Source organism: Phoca vitulina, unplaced genomic scaffold (assembly GCF_004348235.1).
Source record: "Phoca vitulina isolate PV1807 unplaced genomic scaffold, GSC_HSeal_1.0 scaffold46, whole genome shotgun sequence".
NCBI classification, from domain to species: domain Eukaryota; kingdom Metazoa; phylum Chordata; class Mammalia; order Carnivora; family Phocidae; genus Phoca; species Phoca vitulina.
In genome coordinates, this window is record NW_022589749.1 from 3,300,208 (window position 1) to 3,322,788 (window position 22,581).

General features: G+C 42.5%; 1 protein-coding gene across 1 annotated transcript in view; it reads right to left on the reverse strand.

Annotated features, from left to right (window-relative positions):
• Window positions 1–22,581, reverse strand: part of FBXW8 (F-box and WD repeat domain containing 8) — a 113,161-nt gene that overhangs the window by 76,648 nt on the left and 13,932 nt on the right. The window contains exons 2-4 of the mRNA XM_032431561.1: window positions 21,863–21,967; window positions 3,363–3,527; window positions 530–618 (exon numbers count right to left, since the gene is read on the reverse strand). Coding sequence (XP_032287452.1) covers window positions 530–618; window positions 3,363–3,527; window positions 21,863–21,967 — 359 coding nt within the window. The remainder of the gene's footprint in view (window positions 1–529; window positions 619–3,362; window positions 3,528–21,862; window positions 21,968–22,581) is intronic.

The following is a 22,581-nucleotide window of genomic DNA, read 5'->3' on the forward strand; positions in this document are numbered from 1 at the left end:
AGGAATTTACAGAAGCTAAAATTAAATTTCTTGGTGATGAAGACAACTAAAAAGCCTATTTCAGGACAAGGTAAGCAGCAAATAGGTACTGTGTGGTGGGGGAAGGAAGATTATGTGTGGTCACGGCCCTTTCTCATAAAAACGGCTTCAGAACAAGAGAGTAAGAACAGGCTCTGTTTGTGCCAACACGTATTATTCTTGCTTGACTTTTTTATGTCTTCATAAAACACAGACTGTTTGCCTTAATGAAGCTCTAACCTAACATGCCACAAGAGTGATCTAAAAGCTAGGAAAGACATATTGAGACAAATGGATTACAGCTCTACACTCTACACCATTCGCTTCTCACCACTAACTTCAGACTCTTGAATACTTGATAACAGAATCATGGAGATTTTTCCATCTCAAACCCGGGCTATCGTGGGAAGGTACGAGCTCTCAGGGACTGGGACTCTGAGGGTAGCACACGAAAAAGGAAAGACCTTAAGATGAAGAGTTAATCATCAAGTAAAAAATTGCGTTTGCTTACCCAGCGACAACAATGCCATCATGGGAGTGCACGTCGCACAAAACCGCGTCAGGGATGTGTTCCAGTTCACTCACGGCGCCTTTGCGATTCTGCATAAGGAAAAGGGAACGCAGTTTACACCGTTCTTGTGCTCAGCGGAAGCCAGCATTTCACTTCCAGCCACGTTCCATGGCCATTTCCTACCGCACGATTGTGCTCAAAGTGGCTGGGGCATTCCAAAGGACAAAGAGGACAACTAATATGATCTGGTGTTAGCATTTACGAGCTACCACACACAGGAAAAGCACTGAAGGGGGGGGGGCATGGGATGTGGGAGTCACTGCTCCTGGGCTTGAGGGGGTTACAGGATATAAAGGCAATGTGTGAGCAGACAACTACGATCCACAGTAGGCTGGCAGTGGCAAGTACCTGAAGAAATGCATCAAATGTATTTAGAAAGTTCAGTTCAGAGGACAGAGGTATTTAATGATATTTTACCCGTCAACAACCCTTATGAACATTCGGAGGATAAAAGGAGCAAGGACATACAAAGATAAAAATCAGGATGGGGAAACAAAGATGACTGCAAGGTCAGAGGTTCATGGAAACAGTAATTTTTTTTAGATTATTTTTTGAGACAGACAGACAACACAAGCTGGGGGAGAGGCAGAGGAAGAAGCACGCTCCCCACTGAGCAGACGTTTAACCGGCTGAGCCACGCAGGCACCCCGGAAACGGTACTTTTGAAGGGAACCCTAAAAGCCATGACAACTGCCGCTCCTGAGGGGACCAGGTGGAGACACACAAGGGACAGATGTGTCTTCCACTATGTGGCGGTTTGTGATTTTGGAATCATTTGTACAAAGCTCATTACGCTGGACATGGGCCGTGCTGTGCAGGAGGCGCGTTCGTCACCCTCACCACAACCTGACGAGCGGGCTACTGTCAGCCACACTTAGCAGAAAACGGGGGCATCCTAAGGGAAAGCAACTTGCTTGAACACTACTTTTCACGCTTTGATAGGGCTTTCTTCCTAGAATCACAGTAAGAATTCCATCATTTCACACTTCACTTAGATAGTCCTCACTGCTAACAGGGCCAGGAAATGGGCCGAGACGCTCCAGAGTCTGACTCTAGTTCACTGAGTCGACAACCACTTATCGAGTGCTTACCAAACAGCTTTGTGCTTGTTAGAGAAAAAACAACTAGCCATTTTGTTCAACTGTATGTAACCCGCAAACAGTTATGAAGGGCCAGATGCTTGCAGGTGGGTCTCTGAACACCTTCACTGCTGCCACCTCCAGCCGGATGAGGAGGATGGAGCTGCCTCCCTCCGTGGCTTTCTCTATCACCGAAGAGGAAACAGAAACTTAGCCGCTGTGTGCTCTCAGGGTCTGACATCTCTGAATTCGAGCCAGTGTTCACTGACACTCTAGCTCCCAGGCGCACAAGTCAAAAGCATCCCTCCTTTCTGGATGCAAAGGCCCCAGTTATTGCCCAACTGGCCAGCTCTCCTTTAATTCCAGCCCCTCCTGCAGGGCCGGACCCAGCTTGTCTAAGTAGCGCCGTCGAACCTTTATGGCTGCCTCTCACTGACGTCCCTCATGCAGGCCCAACGGAGCACAAGAGGGCTGGGGGCCTCCGCAGGAGCTTATTACCTGGTGAGCACACAGCTGTGGGGCCCGGGTGCTTCTTATTTGGTGGTGGTGGCGTAATGGTCTAAATAAGAGCAGTGTTTCTTGAATTCAGGGTTTCTCAACCCCAGCACCAGTGACGTTTGGGGCCGGATAATTCTTTTTGGTGAGGACTGTCCTGTGTGTGGCAGGATATTGAGCAGCTTCCCTAACCTCTACCTAGTAGATGCCAGTAGCATTCTCTACCTACCCCCAGTTGGGACAACCACAAATGTCTTCAGATGTGTCAAATGTCCCCTGGGAGGCAAAATCGCCCCTGGTTGAGAACTACCTTTCCAAGGAGAACTAGCATAGCCATCCTTTCTAACTCTGCTAGAAAATGTGTGAGTTTGCCCAGATCGAGAGTATCCATCACTAATCAAGTTATGAGGTGACCGGGGAAGGACAGGCACATAGGCAATCTATCACCATCAGTAATGAACAAAAGCTTGTTGATCTCAGTCTATTAGGATTAACCTTTACAGGAGTGGAGAGAGTATGTACAGGTCTACCCTATCCATACAAGGGACTAACTAGCCCCCAGGTGGGAAGAGGCACCACCACTGCTGCTATCTCGTGATGCCTCAAAACAGCTTTATGTAATGCTGTTCTTGACAGTTATTTCCTACAGAAACACTCCACTGTGCAAATTCTTAGCTGTGATCTAATATTTCTGTAGAGATTTTGAAGTGATAAATGCTATGGAAGCAAGCCAGTGGGTTATGTGAGGGGAGAGAAGACAGTACTTAGAGACATTTAAAATCTCCCTCTTATATGGTTACTGGAAATAGCATTTTCAGCTCCTCTTTTGTATCCAGGTGGTGCTTTTGCTTTCTTGGTCCATCAGCGTTGGCCAAAATGAAAGGAGGCTGCACAGAGCACTACTCCAAATCCTAACCATCAGTGGGGAGGTGAGGGACACCCCAATCTCACCCCTCCTCTCCTAGAGAATAGGATGCTCCCAAGCAGTGTGGTTGAAAATGGGGGCAGATACTCTAACGGCGAACAAAATGGGCAACGAGTCGCCAGCAGCTGACAGGACTCTCACCACACTCCTCCCTTTGCTTTTGGCAGTTAACCTCAGGCTATAATTGGAGGGACTCCGGATTTAAGCCAGGGCCTGGATTCCTGTGTCCTTGTAGGCTATTCTTCTACAGGTAATGATATTGGCCACTGCCTACCTTCCAGTTGGTTCTTAACATGTGTTCCTTGGCTCGGCACTCTTGGAAGATGAGCTTCCAGCAAGAATAATCAGAGATGCTGCTCTCGGGCAGGTGCCCCTCCTGCTGGCACAGCCTGTACCAGAGCACTTCGTCTTCTGCAATCACCTTCCACGTCTTGCTCACCTAAAACAGAAGGGACACAAATGTCAACTTCGACAATTAGAGAAGCCCCTTGTCATCCAAAAATCAATCAACACCTTTATTATTGCCCTGAGTTTATGGCAGTATAAAATGTCTCATTAACAAAACACTCTGAGGTGAAAAAAAAATACAAGCAAATGTTTCCAGTTTGATTTTTCAAGATTTCAAAACTGTTGTTCTACCATTTCATATCACATCTTAGATGACTTGGTTAAATTATTATATAACATGTAAGAAAAAATACACAAATACATAAAAGGCAAAAAAATGCAAACTGCAACATAGCTGCACAATCATACACAGCTTTTCAGACCAGAATCTCTTTACTTTTTACCAACAGGCACTTGTATTCTTATACAACTGGAGACTGATGGTCTCTGAAATAAAAGCCTGTAAAAAAGTAAATATCCATAACTCAACACTTCTGGTCATATGAGAAATTTGAATTTATATCACATACAAAAACTTTGACTTTGTATGTATACATTTAAAAAAAATTAACAGAAAACTAAAGCTGTTCACCAGGACTGTAAATCTGATACAGAGAAATTAATGTTGTGTCTGGACAGAATTTCAAATCCCAACAGTATGCAGAGGAAATGGCCACTTTCACTATTAGTATTTTGTCCTCCAAGCCTAACTTAGAGAGATGATGGATTTACTTCCTCACAGGACAATGAACAAAGTTGGCTAGAGTGCAACTTTGGCAAGAGGAGAAAATGATCCAGCAGATCAACATGATCTTGGGTCCACAGCACATTCTGGTAATGTGTTCAATACTTGCTGCCCAACTAAAGGTCAAGACTCATTCCTAATAAAGTGAAAGTCATGACCACTGGTTTACAGTAACCTGTGCTCCTTAACACTCCCTTGGGGCAACCTCAAGACACGGAATACAGACAAGGAAAGGGAACATGAGGCAAAGTAGGCAAGAGTGCACACAGCATGTGCACCGCAGACTCTCATTACACCAGGGTTCCTCATTTGAATAAGTACTGATAGGTAGTTAACTTTCAGGATGGCAGAGTAAATATCTCCAAAAATCTGCTCCTATATACAAGCAACAAGAATACTGCCAAAAATTGTCAAAAATCAACTGTCTTAGAACTCTGGCAGTTAAGTAAAGCCTTTCAACATTCTGAGGAGCATTTATTCAAGAAAAACGGCTGAGTCTTGGTAAGAACAACCTTCATGTTGTTTTAACTTGCACTAATTCCATCCTCCTCCTCCAGGACTATAGGTAACTCCTCGCTAGCCTTGAAAACCAACAGTCTTGCAACTGTGGTAGCTATAAAAACCAGCAGTCTAACAGTCACCAGAAGGGCCAGATGGCTTTACAGGTCTGCACATGTGCCATCCCCAGAGAACTGTCACCATTTGACCTGACAGCTTGCTGGAAAGGCCTGTTCTAGAGGCTTGTCTTTATCTGACCTGACTCAAAGCTTCCTCTGTCTTATCTCCAGGGCATTTGTCAGAAACAATAAGGGAGAACTGTTTAACATTGTGGCTGCCTGAGGTAACAATACCAACTGGGGCTAAGAAGAGCTGACCAAAAGCTTAAAAGGAAAACCTGGGGAATGGGATGTCCATAATGGGCTTTGAGAGGTTCCAATGTATTTCTGGGACTCAAGAATGCCATGTACAGGGGCGCCTGGGTGGCTCAGTCGTTAGGCATCTGCCTTTGGCTCAGGTCATGATCCCAGGGTCCTGGGATCGAGCCCTGCATCGGGCTCCCTGCTCTGCGGGAAGCCTGCTTCTCCCTTTCCCACTCCCCCTGCTTGTGTTCCCTCTCTCACTGTGTCTCCCTCTGTCAAATAAATAAAATCGTAAAAAAAAAAAAAAAAAAAAAAAGAATGCCACGTACATGTGTAGGACTGTGTGTATGCCAAGACCTGAAAAGGCCCTGATCTCTCACTCTGGCTAACCCTGAAGCTTTACACAAGCACAAAATGAAGGCTAAAACAGAGTTGTGAACTGTTGGCATACTGAAAGCATGCCCCAACATACAGACAGCACCTCAGCAAAACTTGGGAGATTTATGGCTTCAACATATTTAAGGAAATCTTTCCAATCACTAGCTAACCATTAAGCTAAATGAGCAGAGAATTCAGTGGTCACAAATGACAAACACAAACGAGAGAGAGAATCAGCCCCAAAAAGTCACTAATAAACAGCAGCAACAACAAAAATAACAACAACAAACTAACCCTCCTGAAGGGAGAGAATCTGATTTCCAGAGCTGCCCATTATTTTAAAAGTCCAATTTTTAACAAGAAATATTGAGACATGCAAAGAAACAGTAAAATATGAACCATATACAAGAAGAAAAAGCGGCCAACAGAAACTGTCCTTGAAGAAGTCCAGACTTTGGATTTAGTAAACAAAGACTTTAGATCAGCTATTATACATAAGTTCAAAATACTAAAGGAAAGCATGTTTAGGAAAATAAAGTTACGAGCACAATGTTTCATTAAGTACAAAATATTGATAGAGAAAATTTTTTTTTTTAAATAGAAGTTTTAAAGTTGAAGAGTAGAGGGATGCCTGGGTGGCTCAGTCAGTTAAGTGTCTGCCTTTGGCTCAGGTCATGATCCCAGGGGCCTAGGATTGAGTCCCATAGGGGGCTCCTTGCTAAGCACGGAGCCTGCTTCTCCCTCTGCCTACTGCTCCCCCTGCTGTGTGCTCAATCTCTCTCTGACAAATAAATAAAATCTTTAAAGTTGAAAAGCAGAGTAATAAACAAAAAATTCAGATTTGAGCTAGCATTAGAATCAGCAAACTTAAGGTTAAGATTATCCAGTCTAAGGAAAAAAAAAAAAAAAAGGAAAACAACAACAGAAACCCCTCTTCCCCAAAATGAACAAAATTAACAGAGCCTCAGAGGCCTATGGAATACCATCTGTGTGGACCAACATAGGCATTATGGGAGTCCCATAGAGAAGGAGAGAGAGAAAGAGGTAGAAGGAATATCTAAAGAAATAATGGCTAAAAGCTTCCCAAATACAATGAAAAACATTGATCTGCACACTACAGCGCAGTTCACCAAACTCCATGAAGGATAAACTCAAAGAGATTCCCACCTAGACACATCGTAAACTGTTGAAACCGAGGACAGAATCGTGAAAGCAGCAAAAGAAAAAGACTCATTGTGTGTACTTCTCATCAGAAACCAGGGCGCCTGGGTGGCTCAGTCATTAGGCATCTGCCTTCGGCTCAGGTCATGATCCTGGGGTCCTGGGATCGAGTCCCACATCAGGCTCCCTGCTTGGCAGGAAGCCTGCTTCTCCCTCTCCCACTCCCCCTGCTTGTGTTCCTGCTCTCACTGTCTCTCTGTCAAATAAATAAATAAAATCTTTTTAAAAAAAAGAAAAAGAAAAAGAAACCAGGGAGGTCAGGGTGCCTGGGTGGCTCAGTTGGTTAAGCGACTGCCTTCGGCTCAGGTCATGATCCTGGAGTCCCGGGATCGAGTCCCACATCAGGCTCCCTGCTCGGCGGGGAGTCTGCTTCTCCCTCTGACCCTCCCCCCCTCATGCTCGCTCTCTCTCTCTCTCTCAAATGAATAAATAAAATCTTAAAAAAAAAAAAAAGAAACCAGAAAGCAGTAGGCTGGCACATTCAAAGTGCTAAAGGAAGAGATCGCCAACCAGTAACTCTATACCTAGCAAAACTATCCTTCAAAAATAAGGGAAATTAAATTATTCCAAGATAAACAAATATAAGATAATTCATCACTAGTAGACTTGTCCTATAAGAAATACTAAAGGAAGTCCTTTAGGCTGAAATACAAGGACACTAGAGAGTAACTCAATCCACATAAATAAAATAAATCAGTAAAGGTCATTACAAGGGTAAATATAAGTGACAGCATAAATGTATGTTTGCTCACAACATTTTTCTTCTGATTAAAAAAACTGCCTAAAGTATAAAATTGAGTTGATAGGTTTATAACAATAAAGCCATAATTTGTATGAAATAGTACAAAGAAGGGAAAGGGAAGTTCTAGTGCAGCAGTTTTGGTATACTAAAAGAAACAAAAGAATTAAAATAGTATGCTAGAAAAAGATCTATTTAAACACAAAAGGAGGCAGTAATAAAGAAAAAAGACCTAAGACATAGAGAAAATAGCAAAATGGCAGATATAAATGCTTATCTAATTATATTAAATGTAAATGGACTAAGCACTCCAGTCAAAAGACAGAGATTGGCAGTATAAATTAACATGGTCTAAGGATAGGCTTTCTACAAGAGACATACTTTTTTTTTTTTTCTTTTTTTAGGTAAACTCTAAACCCAACATGGGGCTCAAACTCATGACCCTGAGATCAAGAGTCACATGCTGACTGAGCCAGCCAGGTGCCCCGAGACATACACACTATTCTTAAAGGTTCATTTACTTTATTTTTCTTTTTTAAGATTTTTTTATTTATTTGAAAGAGAGAGCACAAGCAGGGGGAGGGGCACAGGGAGAAGCAGGGTCCCTGCTAAGCAGGGAGCCTGATGTGGGGCTCGATCCCAGGACCCTGGGATCATGACCTGAGCTGAAGGCAGACACTTAAATGACTAAGCCACCACGGGTGCCCCAAGGTTCATTTACTTTGAGTGAGAGTGAAAGAGCCTGGGGGGGGGGCAGGCAGAGAGAGAGTCTTAAGCAGACTTCAGCACTGAGCCCAGAGCCCAGTGCTGAGCTCATTGTCACGACCCCAACCAAAACCAAGAGTCAGATCTGCTCAACCAAGTACACCACCCAGGTGCCCCGTGAGACATACATACTTTAGATTCACATGCACAAATAGATTAAAAGGATGGAAAAAAATATACCATGCAAACAATATCTGAAAGAGAGCTGGAGTGCATATACTAATATCACTTAAATTTTAGGAAAAAAAATGGTTACCAGAGACAAAGGATATTTTTATAATGAGGGCCAATCTATCACAAAGACCTAACAATTGTAAACATGTATACCTAAAAACAGAGGCCCCAAATACAAGAAGCAAAAAGTGATAAGGAAGAAATGGACAATTCAACAATTCTGGGAGACTCCAATACCCAGTTTCAGTAATGGATAGAAAAGTAGAATATCAACAAAGAAATGTAAGACTTGAACAACACTATACACCAACTAGACATAAGAGACATCCATAGAACATTTTACTCAATAATTTGAGCATTATTCTCACGTGCAATAGAGGATTCTCCAGGATAGACCATATACTAGGCTATAAAATCTAAGTTCAAAAGAACCAAAAAAATTATACAAAGTATGTTCTCTGACCACAATGAAGTGAAATCAGAAATTGGTAACAGAAAGAAATTTGGGAAATTCACAAATGTGTGGAAATTAAATAACACACTAACAAATGTTAGCATGCTAAACCACCAATGGGTCAAAGAAGTTGAAGAAACTAGAAAATATTCTTCAAGGAGTGAAAATGAAAATGGAACATACAAAACCTATGAGGCCCAGTGAAAGCAGTACTTAGAGGGAAGTATACAGTTATAAACTCCTATATTTTAAAAAATATAAAATCCATAACCTAGCCTTCCAACTTAAACTAGAAAACTAAACCCAAAGCAAGCAGAAAGAAAAATTACAACAGAAATGAGTGAAATAAAAAGAGAAAATGAAGCAAATAAAAGCTGGTTATTTAAAAAGATGACCAAAATCGACAAATCTTCAGCTAGATTGACCCAAGAGGAGGGTGCGAGTGGGGGAGAAGACTCAAATTACTAAAATCAAGAAGGAGAGGGGCCATCATTATCAACCACAAAAATAAAGTGTTATAAAGGAATACTATGAATTATACGTCAACAACTTAGATAAACTAGATGAAATGGACAAATGCTTAGAAAAAGACACAAAGTACTGAAGTTAACTTATGAGGAAACAAAATCTAAATAACTCTATAATAAGTAAAGAGGTTACATTAGTGATAAAAAAACAAAACAAACCTTTGCACAAAGCCCAGACCTAGATGACATCACTGGTTAATTCTAAATGTTTAAAAGAAATTTTAAAAGAATTCTACCGTATGTTTAAGAAGATTAATGAATAACCAATCATTCACAAACTCTTCTAAAAAATAGAAGAGGGAAGACATCCCAACTCATTCTATGAGGCCAGTATTTCTGATACCCAAACCAGACAAAAACCTCACAAGAAAACCACAAACCAATATCCCTGATGAATATACACAAAACTGAATCCAGCAACGTACAAAAAGGGTTATACGTCATGACCACATGCAATTTGTCTCAGGAATGCAGGGTCAGTTGAACATACAAACATCAAGGTGGTATCCTAGTACTAGGATAAAGGACAAAAACCACATGCAAACCAGAAACCCAAACAATTTAAAATTAAAGTAAGGGAATTCTTTATATTCAAAATAAATCTATACTGTACTGAAGAGTTCAAAGTGGAGTGCCTTTATATAATGATGTCCCCAAGGAGACCTAAAGTGATAGGGATATATATATATTTGATCAAGTTTTTAGGAACATGCTTCAAGATCACCTACATTATCCAAGGAGCAGCATGATATAATAGAAAACCAGCTACAGGGGCACCTGGGTGGCTCAGTTGGTTAAACCTCTGCCTTCAGCTCAGGTCATGATCCCAGGGCCCTAGGATTGAGCCCCACGTTGGGCTCCCCGCTCAGCGGGGAGTCTGCTTCTCCCTCTCCCTCTGCTCTTGCTCTCTCTCACTCGCTTGTGCACCCTCTAATAAAATCTTAAAAAATAAAAAATAAAAACACACACACACAATAAAACAACAGTTACACTTGTGAAACAAAAACAAAAACCTTGGATTCTATTGTCTGGTCTTTCAACTAGTTAGCTGTGGTATTATGACAAAATCACTAAACTTCTCTGTACCTCTTTCCTCCTCACTGGTGGAGGAATCAGACATCCTGAAATGTCCCTCAAAACACCAAATTCTATGACTTTGGGGATGTTGTTTTCTCACCCTTAAAAAGCGAATCATTGAAATGGATAAAGAAGATGTGGTCCATATATACAATGGAATATTACTCAGCCATCAGAAAGGATGAATACCCAACTTTTACATCAACATGGATGGGACTGGAGGAGATTATGCTAAGTGAAATAAGCCAAGCAGAGAAAGTCAATTATCATATGGTTTCACTTATTTGTGGAACATAAGGAATAGCATGGAGGTCATTGGGAGAAGGAAGGGAAAAATGGGCGGGGGGGGCAATTGGAGGGAGAGATGAACCAGGAGAGACTATGGACTCTGAGAAACAAACAGGGTTTTAGAGGGGAGGGGGGAGAGGGGATTGGTTAGCCCGGTGATGGGTATTAAGGAGGGCACGTACTGCATGGAGCACTGGGTGTTATACGAAAACAATGGATCGTGGATCACCACATCAAAAACCAATGATGTATTGTATGGTGACTAACATAACATAATAAAATTAAAAAAAAAGTGAATCATCGGGGCACCTGGGTGGCTCAGTCGTTAAGCATCTGCCTTCGGCTCAGATCATGATCCCGGGGTCCTGGGATCGAGCCCCATATCGGGCTCCCTGCTCCACGGGAAGCCTGCTTCTCCCTCTCCCACTCCCCCTGCTTGTGTTCCCTCTCTCGCTGTGTCTCTCTCTGTCAAATAAATAAATAAAATCTTAAAAAAAAACAAAGAAAAACTGAAGTAGTAAGAGGGGTCTTGGAGATCAACCAGGAGTAGCTCCTCACCACAGGAGGGCTCCTTCTAGCAGCCCTGGTTGGCGAGAGGCTTCTGCAGAGACCGGACCTTCCAAATCAGTCTGATCTACTACAAAGCCGTCTGGCTGTTAGAAAGGGATTCCACCCATGGCCCTAATTTTGCCTATCTGAAGAAATCTCTTCCTTCTTCCACCTGACAGCTTCTCAAGAGGCCAAAGACACCATCCTAATTCTCCTTAGTCAATTCAGGGGCCTAAATATCACCCATTTCCCTCAACCAACTGTCCTAGGACTAGACTAGTTCCCATACCCCTTATCTCTGAACCTAATAGTTGTGCATATACAGCATACCTCTTCAAATGTGATACTCAGGACAAAACAACACCCCAAATGTGGGCTCTCAAGTGCCATGAACAGAAGAATTTTATCAGACACTAATCTGCTGCTTCATTTGTTGTAAAGACCCCATCATGGCTACTAAACCAATAGTCCACCAAAGCTTTTGGAGTCTGTTTATTAAACGTTTAAGTCGAACAAAAATAAATATTACAAACATGCATGGACTTGTCACCCCATTTAATAAGATATTACTAGTAAGTTTGAACTCCTGTGCATCTCTGTCTGTACCCTCTCCCCTGCCACAGGGGCAACCTGAATTTGGTCTCCACCATTCTTCAGAGTTGTTTTAAGAGGGGGGAGGGGAGGAGAGAGAGAAAGGAAAGGATGGGCAGAGAGAGAATCTTAAGCAGGCTCCATGCCCAGCATGGAGCCCCACACAGGGCTTGATCTCACAACTGTGAGATCAGAACCTGAGCCAAAAAACTGACTGAGCCACCCAGGTGCCCCCATTCTTTAGAGTTTTTTAAAACACAAACTGCAATTAAATATAAAAGTCCCCACTTCTTACTTTCACTGTTAGTTTTTTTTTATCTGATTTTAAGTCCCATTTTAAACCCCAGCTCACTGCACCCACCCCCACATCATTTTAGATCTTTGACCCCACTTCTGTCATCTTTTGCATTAGCTACTTTTCCCATACAGAAGTCATCTGCAAAATATGGTCTGTGGGCCTGTGTGTCTTAATTAAAAAAAAAAAAAGTTAACCCGGATGGGGCTGAGGACAGAGCCCATGGCAAACCACTAGAGTCCTCCCCATACCACCCCCCCCCATTCAGCTGACATGGATCCATTAAGCAGCCCACCCTAGGCATGGCCACAGCATCAGTTACAAATCCACTTAACCACACTGTCATCCCACACTTCTCCATCTTAGCCATAAGGGCGTCAGGGAAACAAACCCTCATCTGATCACAAGTGGTCAGGCAATAAAGAATGGGATAACGACTCAGTAACACTGGAGCTCTGGTTTTGACTAGACAGAACACCACAGTTTTATTTTTGGCATGTTTGGGCCACAGCTGAGCCTGCCCGGGACATGACTGGTGTCTGTCCATCTGTCCGTGCCAGAGTGAGGCTGAGAACTAGGCAATCATGAAGAGCAGACAGGGACAGACCAACATCAGCTGTAATGGAGCCAGGCCACAACTCAAATAGTTCCAGGGTAGAGTACCTCCCTACCAAACCTCTGGAATTCAGGATTAAAGGAGAAGTGAAGGGCTAACATACAGAGACCCTAATGGGTCCTCAAGGGCAGAAAGTGCTCACTAAACCCAGGGCAGCTCACTCTGATCTTGGGATACCATGAGCCTTTTTGGTAAGAATTATGAAATGTAAAATTCTGTAAAAACTATGAAATGTAACTGGATGAAAGACTCAGAGTAGCTAAGAGATCATATAATGGGTAGGCATTATTACATAGACCGGCACTTCCCAAAGCATGCTCAGAACAGCAGCTCCTCAGGGGGTTAGTAAGTTATCTTAAAAAAAGGATTCCATGGTCAAATGAGTTTGGGGAACACTAGTTTAAACAAAACCAAGCAGGGTTATTTGCTGAAGAACTTCTGAGAGCTTTTTATAGACAGACATGTGTTGTAGATCTCTCAGAAGGATAGGAGATGCTGCATTCCCCAAACTTATTTGGCTCCTGAACTCTTCTTGCGAGGACTGTCTCAAAAGCCTAGTACTCTGCAGAAGACACTTGAGAGAACATCAATATGGCCTACTGGTGAACTGATGAAGGTATGTGTTGGACACGAAGACCAGAAATTCTCATCTACCTGCCAAACAGATACCTTGTGCATGACACCTTTCCCTCAGGGTGGGGAAGCTACAGGTTGGATCCCAAGCCCCGCCCCAAGTACAGGGCAATAGCTTTAATTTGGGAGTCCAAAAATTAGCTACAAGGCTGCTTTTTAGTAGATGGAGCCATTCAATCATCAGCAGCATTTTAAGAAAATCCAAATCCAAGGCTCAGTGACTACAAACTAGAAAATCCCAATTAAAAACATTCTGGATGAGTTTTCATGAGATCTACTAAACCATACAGTTCTCAGCCACTTTAAAACGGAGGCACTTTTCAGTGAGACTTTCAAGGAGTCCCAAATATATCAGACCTTGAGAACACTGGAAGCAGAAAACAGATTTTTCTATCAGCTTCAAAGAAAATGCCAAGTCACTTTAAATAACATGATCTGAAATTTGTATAACAGGGTTACAGGATGAAAAATGGAGAACAAAAAGTTGATGTTTCGGTGCATCATTCCCACTGCTAACCCCTAGATCACTGGGCTTATTCTGTGGAAAGTAATATTCAGGATAAAGTTAAAACCCTGGATAACAAACAATGATCTCTTTGAGGGATTTATAAAAGCTAGAGGTGAGAATTACTTCCAAAAAGGGATCAAGACTGTACCTACAATTAGGTATTAAACGCAGAAATGTGCCAACAATTTCTTTGGCAAACTGTAAAGGGAGGGTGCCTTTTCTCTCCCCTTCTTTTTAAAGGGGCACAAAAGTGACAGGCTCTAAGAATGTCTTTTAATCTTGGAAAAAAAAGAAACCAAAACAAACAAGACCTAAATAAACTTTCACAATTTTAAAGAGCCTCACCAAAAGGAAAGCTAAGAGTTTTGATTTCTTACATTATATTAAATCTAGCAAATTTACAAGCCTGAATTTTCCAAAGGCCTAATGGTCTTTCTTTAATACACTAGGATTGGAATGGCCCTGCCCAGTAAAAGCCCCACTGAGTGAGCCTCAGCTGTGAGAATTTGCTAATAAAAGTGTCTCCAGCATTTTGCTTTATAGCACCACTGTGAATTGCAGCATTAAAAAAAAAAAAAAAAAAAAGCTCTTGGCTCAAAAACTAGCTTTATTAACTCTGCCTGGATTAGGGTTACCAGTGAGGCCCACAACAGGGGGGAACACATCATTGTTCTAGTTACATGTTCACAAATCAAGTCTACTTGGAGAGGACATATCATGCACAGACAGTCCCACATACACTCCTTATCTCAATGTCCTTATTGCCTTTCTCCCCATTCACTCATGAACCTGCTCACTTTCGCCCCTCACTGTGCCATGGATTCTGGTCAAGGTCACCAGTGACCTCCAAGTTGCTAAACCCGACGGTCATTTCTCAGTCCTCCTATTTGACTAACGATGACACTTAATACCTCTGATCATTTTCTCCTCCTTGAAAAGGTTATCCCTTGGTTCCAGGGGACCATGTGTTCCAGGTTTCTTCCCACATCACAGGGAACACCTTCTCCAACTCTTCATCTTGGCACATGACAGGGCTCAATCCCTAAATCCCCCTCCATCTACACTCACTTCCCTAATGACCTCATCCAGTTCCCTGGCTTTAAATACCAATGATGTGGGTGGGGCACCTGGGTGGCTCAATCAGTTAAGAAGTGTCCAGTTCTTGGCTCCTGATTTCAGCTCAGGTCATGATCTCAGCGTCATGAGATCAAGCCCCACATCAGGATCCGTGCTCAGTGAGGAGTCTACTTGAGATTCTCTCTCTCTCCCCCTCTCCTCCTCCTCCTGCTCTCCTCAGAAATAAGTCTATTAAAAATACATACATACCAATGATGTGCTGCCAGCTCCCAAATTCATATCTCTAGCCTCACATCCCACTACTGATCTTCCCCCAAAACTTTCTCATCTCACAGTCTTCCCCTTGTCAGTAACAACAATCTCATCCGCCCAGTTGTCCAGGCCAAATACCCTGGAGTCCCTGTTGACTCCCCTTTCTCTCCCTACACCTAGCCCATCAGCAGTCCTGACTCTACCCACTTCTACTGGTTCAACGCACTTCAAGCCACCATCTTCTCTTGTCTGGGTTAGTTCAGTAGCTTTTTCACTGGTCTCCCTGCTGCATCCTTGTCCCCCCGCTTCGCTCTAGTCTCCACATAGCAGCCAAAATGACCCCTCTAAGTCAAACCTTGTCACTTCTCTACTCAAAACACTTGAATGGCTTCCAACCTCTCTCAGAATAAAAGTTCAAGTTCTTTTAATGGATTTAAGTGCCTTTTCACATTTTAACTATTTCTTCTTCCTTTTATCCCCATCTTCTCATTATACCCTCACCCGTATTGGTTTCCTATTGATGCTCTAACAAATTAGCACAAACTTAGTGACTAAGAACAGTATAAATGTATTCTCTTATGGTTCTGGAGACCAGAAGTCTAAAAATCAAAGTATAGGTGGCAGGGCTACATTCCTTCTGGAGGCTTCAGGGAAAAAATCTGTTTCCTTCTCTTTTCCAGCTTCTGGAGGCCAGCTTACATTCCTCGGCTTTGTGGCCGCTTCCTCCATTTTCAAAGCCAGCAACACAGCATCTTACCTTTGACCTCCAGCCTCCCTCTCATAAGGAGCTTTGTAATTACACTGAGCCCACCTGGATCATCCAAGATAACCACTCCACCTCAAAATCCTTAACTTCCTCACATCTGCAAAGGCCCATTACCGTAAGAGGTAACATATTCACAGGTTCTGAGGACCAGGACGTGGACATCTTGGGGAAGGGGCATTATTCCATCTACCACATCCTAGGCACTCTGACCTCCCTGCTATTCCTCAAGCATAACAGGTGTGCTCCACCTCTAGGCCTCTCTGCCAGAGACCTGCACAGCTTCATTCTTCCCTCCTTCAGGTCTTTGCCCAAAGGTCACCCTCTCTGTGAGGTCTTCCCTGGCCATATTACCTCTGTGGGCTTGTATTTTCTCCATAGCACTTTCCACCATCTGGAACACACTCTACTTAACTGGGTGTTTTGTGCATAGAAAGTAAGCTCTGAGCGGTGAGTTTTTTTTTTTTTTTATGTTCTGTTCTCTGCTGCACTGTCCAGAGTATTACAGGACACATAGTAGGCCCTGTGAATAACTGAATGAGATGAAGAAGTCCAACTTTTAAAAGTTCAACACTTAAAAAAATTGCATTGCTTTTATTTTCACTGGTCAGCTTCTTGCATGTACTGCCCTCAAGAGGCTCGGACTTTTTTTTTTTTTTTTAATTTTATTTATTTATTTGACAGAGAGGTAGACAGAAGAGCACAAGCAGAGGGAGTGGCAGAGGGAGAGGAAGAAGCAGGCTCTGCGCTGAGCAGGGAATCCGATGCGGGACTCGATCCCAGGACCCTGAGATCATGACCTGAGCCGAAGGCAGACGCTTAACCATCTGAGCCACCCAGGTGCCCGAGGCTCGGACTTTCTTATTAAATACTAGCTCTTGCTTTTTTTCTTCTTGTAAACTTTTTAATTATAGACAACCTCAAACACACAAAAAAATGAAGTGAGCATTGTAAAGAACCTCAAGTCCCCAGGACTCAGTTCAAATAATTATCGACGCTCTGCCATTCTTCTTTCACCTAGCTCCCCATCTTTCCTCCCAGAGTGGCTGCTTTTCTGTCACCCCATTAAGTTTAAAAAGATTTATTTATTTGAGAGAGCACATGAGCAAGTGCAAGAACATGAGCACATGCCCCTCCCACGGACAGAGGGAGAGAGAATCTCAAGCAGACTCCCCCACCGAGTGCGGAGCCCAATGTGGGGCTCAATCTCATGATCCTGAGATCATGACCTGAGCCGAAACAAGAGTCGGACACTTAACCGACTGTGCCACCCAGGTGTCACCCCCCACCTGTTACCCCCCCCCCCCCCTAAAGGGGGCCCCCCCCACAACCTGGTGAATTAAAAGGAAACCCCTGAGGGTGCCTGAGTCCTGGGCAGGCATGTGTTTCCCTTGGAGACAGAGTCAGGTGACAAAGGCAAAGTGAAGAACAAAAGGAACCCTGCCAATAGTTACAGGTTTTCAGAGTTAGGTCTGCTATAAGAAAGAAAGAAAACAAACAAACAAAACAAAACCCCAAAAACAAAAAACAAATACCCAATAAACAAAATATTTCTAAATTTGAAAAAAAAAAAAATCAATCCAGCAGCACTTGGCTGGAGATTCCCAACTTTAAAGACTTCACGAAAATCTTTAGCTAAATAAAACCTCAGATTTTAGTTGCTCCTATTTGGTTATCTGGGAAGATCATAAGATCACATTTTCCTTAAAACCTGAAATATCAGGGGCACCCAGCTGGCTCAGTGGGTAGAGCAAGCGACTCTTGATCTCAGGGTTGTGAGTTCGTACTCCATGCTGGATGTAGAGCCTACTTAAAAACTTGAAATATTGGGGTGCCTGGTGGCTCAGTTGATTAAGCCTCTGATTCTTGACTTAAGCTCAGGTCTTGAGTTCAGGGTCCTGAGTTCAAGCCTTGCACTGGGCTCTACATGCATGGAGCCTACTTAAAAACAAAAAATATCATAATCTAATATAGCAAGCTTTAGTTCCAGATTTTGGTAACACCTACTTCTTGCTTGCCAATTTTATCATACATCTTAAGTTTTTAACCTCCATCCCTACCCTTTCTTTCTTTACTGCCTCCTTTATTCACATTTTTCTACTTCTTACTTGAAGAATGTGACATTATCATCTATGCAGCTAGATTTCTAAAATTATACTTTAGGAAATACACATAAATAAACTGTGATAAAAATGAAAATTAAAAAAAGACAAAATTATAGAGATGAAAACAGAATGGTGGTTGTGAGGGGCTAGGGATGGGAAGGGAGGTAGAGGTGGCCGGCCCATAAGAGGCAGCACAAAATATCCTTGTGATGAATGTTGTGTACCTTAACTGTGTGGTCACACAAATCCACACCTGTGATAAAACTGCATAGAACTAAATACACTCACAAATAAGTGTACGTAAAACTGACGAAATCGGAGTTAAGCTCTATGGACTGTACTAATGTCAGTTTCTTGGCTTTGATATTACTCTGTAGGCAAGATATTGTCAATGAAGGAAACTGGGGGAAGAGAACACAGGGCCTCTCCAGACTATCTTTTGCAACTACCCATGAATTTATAATTATTTCAAAAGTTTTAAAAATGAATGTTAGTAAATCCTAAAACCATTACTTCTCAGAATTACAATTCCTATTATAACAGCTTACTCTTCCCATTAAAAAAAAATTGTAATTTTCAATTCAACAATTTGTAATTGTTATCCATTTTAAAACATTGTTTTTAGAGTGCCAGGAACCCTGTGGGCACACACACAAAACCATAAAATTATAAGTAGCAAGATAAAGCTGTTCGATGAATCGCCCAATGCATAACTTTGCTTACTAAAAGCTACACTGTTTTCGAGACATTTCAGCATGAAACACTCCCACAGGGACACTAAATCCCGCAAGAGACAACTATTGATAGCAAGGAGCTAGAAAGGTCAGCATCAGAAGTACACAAGGATCACAAACAAATGTAGTGGGACTTTAGTCCTGAAAGCTTAAAACCTACAAAGCAGAAAATGAGGGGATGCAGAAAAGAGACAAAGTCAGAGCAAAATCACTTCTCCAGCATACTTTGTGGCATAATTAAATCTCAAGAAGTCCTTCCCAATCCGGGTTCCTTACTGTTAGTTACCAATTTGGCATAAAGATCTAAGGAAACAGGTTTTCTCCAAGGGCACACATATAGTTCATGGTGCCAATTCCTCTATAACTGGCCCAATTTCACTGAAATCCTAAGGCGGCTTGATTAAAAGAGAAGAGAGAGAGAGAGAGAGAGGGACAGACAGAGTGAGCCCCCTCTAAAATCACATCCAAAAGCAGCAGGACATTCCACTCAACAGAAAGACTTTTTCCCTGGTTTCAATAATAAAAACACCACAAGAAACAAATGAAAATGCTACTTATGTTTATTACTTTGTGGTTGTATTTTTTTTTTTTTTTTAAGATTTTATTTATTTCACAGAGAGAGAGAGCAAGATAGCGAGAGCAGGAACACAAGCCAGGGGAGTGGGAGAGGGAGAAGCAGGCTTCCCGCTGAACAGGGAGCCTGATGCAGGGCTCGATCCCAGGACCCTGGGATCATGACCTGAGCCGAAGGCAGACGCCTAACAACTGAGCCACCCAGGCGCCCCTGTGGTTGTATTTTAATGCTTGAAAAAAAACAAAAGAAAACAAAAATAAAAAACCAAAACAAAGCCAATTCTAAATATTACAGGCCATCCATTGTCATCCTCATGACACTATTAAATAAAATCCTGGCTTCATAGACCAGAGCCACCTTAGGGGTTCTGGTTAAGAATATTTTTTATGCTTTTATGTGTGCTCTAAAAATTAGGTTGAAATGAAAAACAAAAAAAACAAATCCAACTGGCCAAAGAGGGAAGAATTCTGGTGGACAATTGGACCACTGTGTTGCAAATTAAACTGTTCACACCTGCAGAATAATCTCACCAGCATAACCAATCTATCATGAAATGCAGCCCCCTTGTACCAAAAGGGGTATCTCTTCTTCCACTAGATCCTATCTTTCACTGATAAACTCTTTGGATGAGAAAACCAGCAGCAGATGTGAAAGCCACATGGCCCTCTATAAAGCAGGAGAGCAAAAAGCAGTGTTAAAAGAAAGGACTCCTTAAACAGCAGCTCCCTATCAAGAATGAAGATTTTATCATCTAATGCTGACTTTGTGGAAAGCAGCTAGCTATTAGACCCTGTTCCAAGACTTCGGCTAACAGCATCAGGCTGAAATCCAGGAGTTGGACTCATTTAGCTACACCCTTGTTTTCGACTCTTGGGAACAGGGCCAAAGTGTAAAGTTAGAATAGAACAAATCCAATTTCCAACGGAAAGAAGAAGACAATATAGGTACTCTTGCTTAATGCAACTGATAGGCTCTAAGCATGGTTTACATTTCAGTACATTTTTATTTAGTGAATTTTAGCCCTGGAATAATTTTTTCCATCATTTCCTAAAGATTCCAGACTCTGCATCAAAAAATATCTGCCAACACCCCCACTTAATATTGTGGCAATCAAGAATACTGAAAACTTTTTCAAATTCATATCTAGGTAGAAAATTTTGATTAAGCAAACTGCTTCATATAGTGTAAAACCAGCAACTTTTTAAATTGTCCTGTATTGTGTGTGACTTCATTGAACTACCAGAGGTAGCAAGCTCTAGAGTCTCAATTTGGCTACAGTTTGCACCTCTCAAACTGCCTTAATGTTTTTAACTTCACATTGTAAAAAATTTTTTATTTTTAAAAATTTTTTATTAAGTTTATTTTTTTAGTAATCTCTACACCCAACCTGGGGCTCAAACTCGCAACCCCAAGATCAAGAGTTGCACGCTCCTCTGACTGAGCTAGCCAGGCGCCCCTGGAATTTTAGTGTACAGTTCTGGTACCACTCCATTTTACCTATCCCTCTCCTTTAAGGGTGTAGACACATGTATAAAATGCAGTCTAGAATCCAGGGATAGGAAATGGTAGCCACTAGACAAATTAAGTCTTGGAGTTGGAGACAATGAATACTCTAGGGTCTTCTGGGGAATACAGCTGTCCACGAAAGCCAAATGGTCAGCAATCATACATTCAACTTACGAGAAATTACACACTTCACCCATTACACTCTTCACCAAAAAGAAGTGAACAAGAGACCTAATTTAATTTGCCTCTCAAAGTGCGGTCAAAGCCACAAGGGTATTACCTGGTTAGAAATGCAGAATATCAGGCCCTACCCCAGATCTCCTGAGTCCGAATTTGCATTTTATCAAGATCTCCTGTGATTCATGTACACAGTCAAGTGTGGCCTGGACGGTAAGTGCCACCATGCCGCCCCATGGGCATATGCCTCAGAACAAGCAGGAGATGGGGGACACAGATCTGCACTTCCCTCAGGGGGTCTCTGTTCTCACGTCTCACACCTCACGGAGTGGAATTCTAGTGTTTAAAGGGTCATTTGGACGATATGCCTAATACATGACGTCACTGTTTTGTCCCCTGGCTGACCTTCAGCTCTCCACCTAACAATTGGCTTGATTTAACCAAGGGCTGGCATTTTTGCATTAATGGTGAGGACATTAACAGCTCAGGCTAGCTCTATAAAGGCCAGCAGAGTTGTCAGCCACAGGTCGACCATAACTCAGACTGCAGGAAGAACAGAGCTCTTGAACAGATGGCCACAAAAAGATAAACACCAAGCGGTGATAAGGAACCCAATCCTTCCAGTTCAAGGTTGCGTTCCCTCAAGGAAAGTTGCTATCCACTTCATTAATTCTTTAAATGTTGCAATTCTGATAAGTAAATCTCTGTTACCCAAGAGCTGCTTAGCCTTGCATTACAAGCAGAAGGAAATCTTGAACGTTAGTTTAATAATCGCTTACCTGTGCGCACCTTCCTAGTTCTTTCCTGTCCAGATACTGAAATATATTGATTGCCAGTTCATAAGGCAGTTGGATATCAAAGAAGGGCACATCATCCATTTCATTCTGAAGAGAAAAAGGAAAGGGAAATAAGTTCACAATTCGGAGGTATGAAAACGCTCCTTTATACAGCAAGAGATACTCTTCGGTGGGAAGGACAGAGGTGCTGTTGTCCCTGGGGGAGGCACACATTCTCACTACCCCATGGGGCAGCCATCAGACCTGAGAGCCACTGAATTTTCTCACTGCCACAAGCCCACCCTCCTCACATTCACTCAGAAAATCCACAAGACCATTTCCCATAAGGCTTCAAAAAGGAGAAGCAAGGGTGCCAACTCACAATCTGGGGTATGCCACAGGAATCAGTGCAAAGGTTGTAGAAAGTCTCGTGGCCTCTAAGGAAAGTTGAGTGGTGGGCAGCCAAGAAAGGGAGCCTTGAAATCAAAGGGGCCACTGGTCCCCCCAGGACAACTCCTACTACACCCGACTTGGGAGGGCAGTGAGCCCCCACAGCCAGAGAAAATGCTGGCCTAGGTCACTAAAGTGGTTTCATCAGGAAAAGAACAGGGCTATGAAGATGAACAAGAAGTAAACAAACGAAATGCTGCTCTTAAAGGAGGTGAGCACCACCTCCCCTTGGCCACTGGAGAAACACACGTTTCCTAATGCACTCAGGGGCC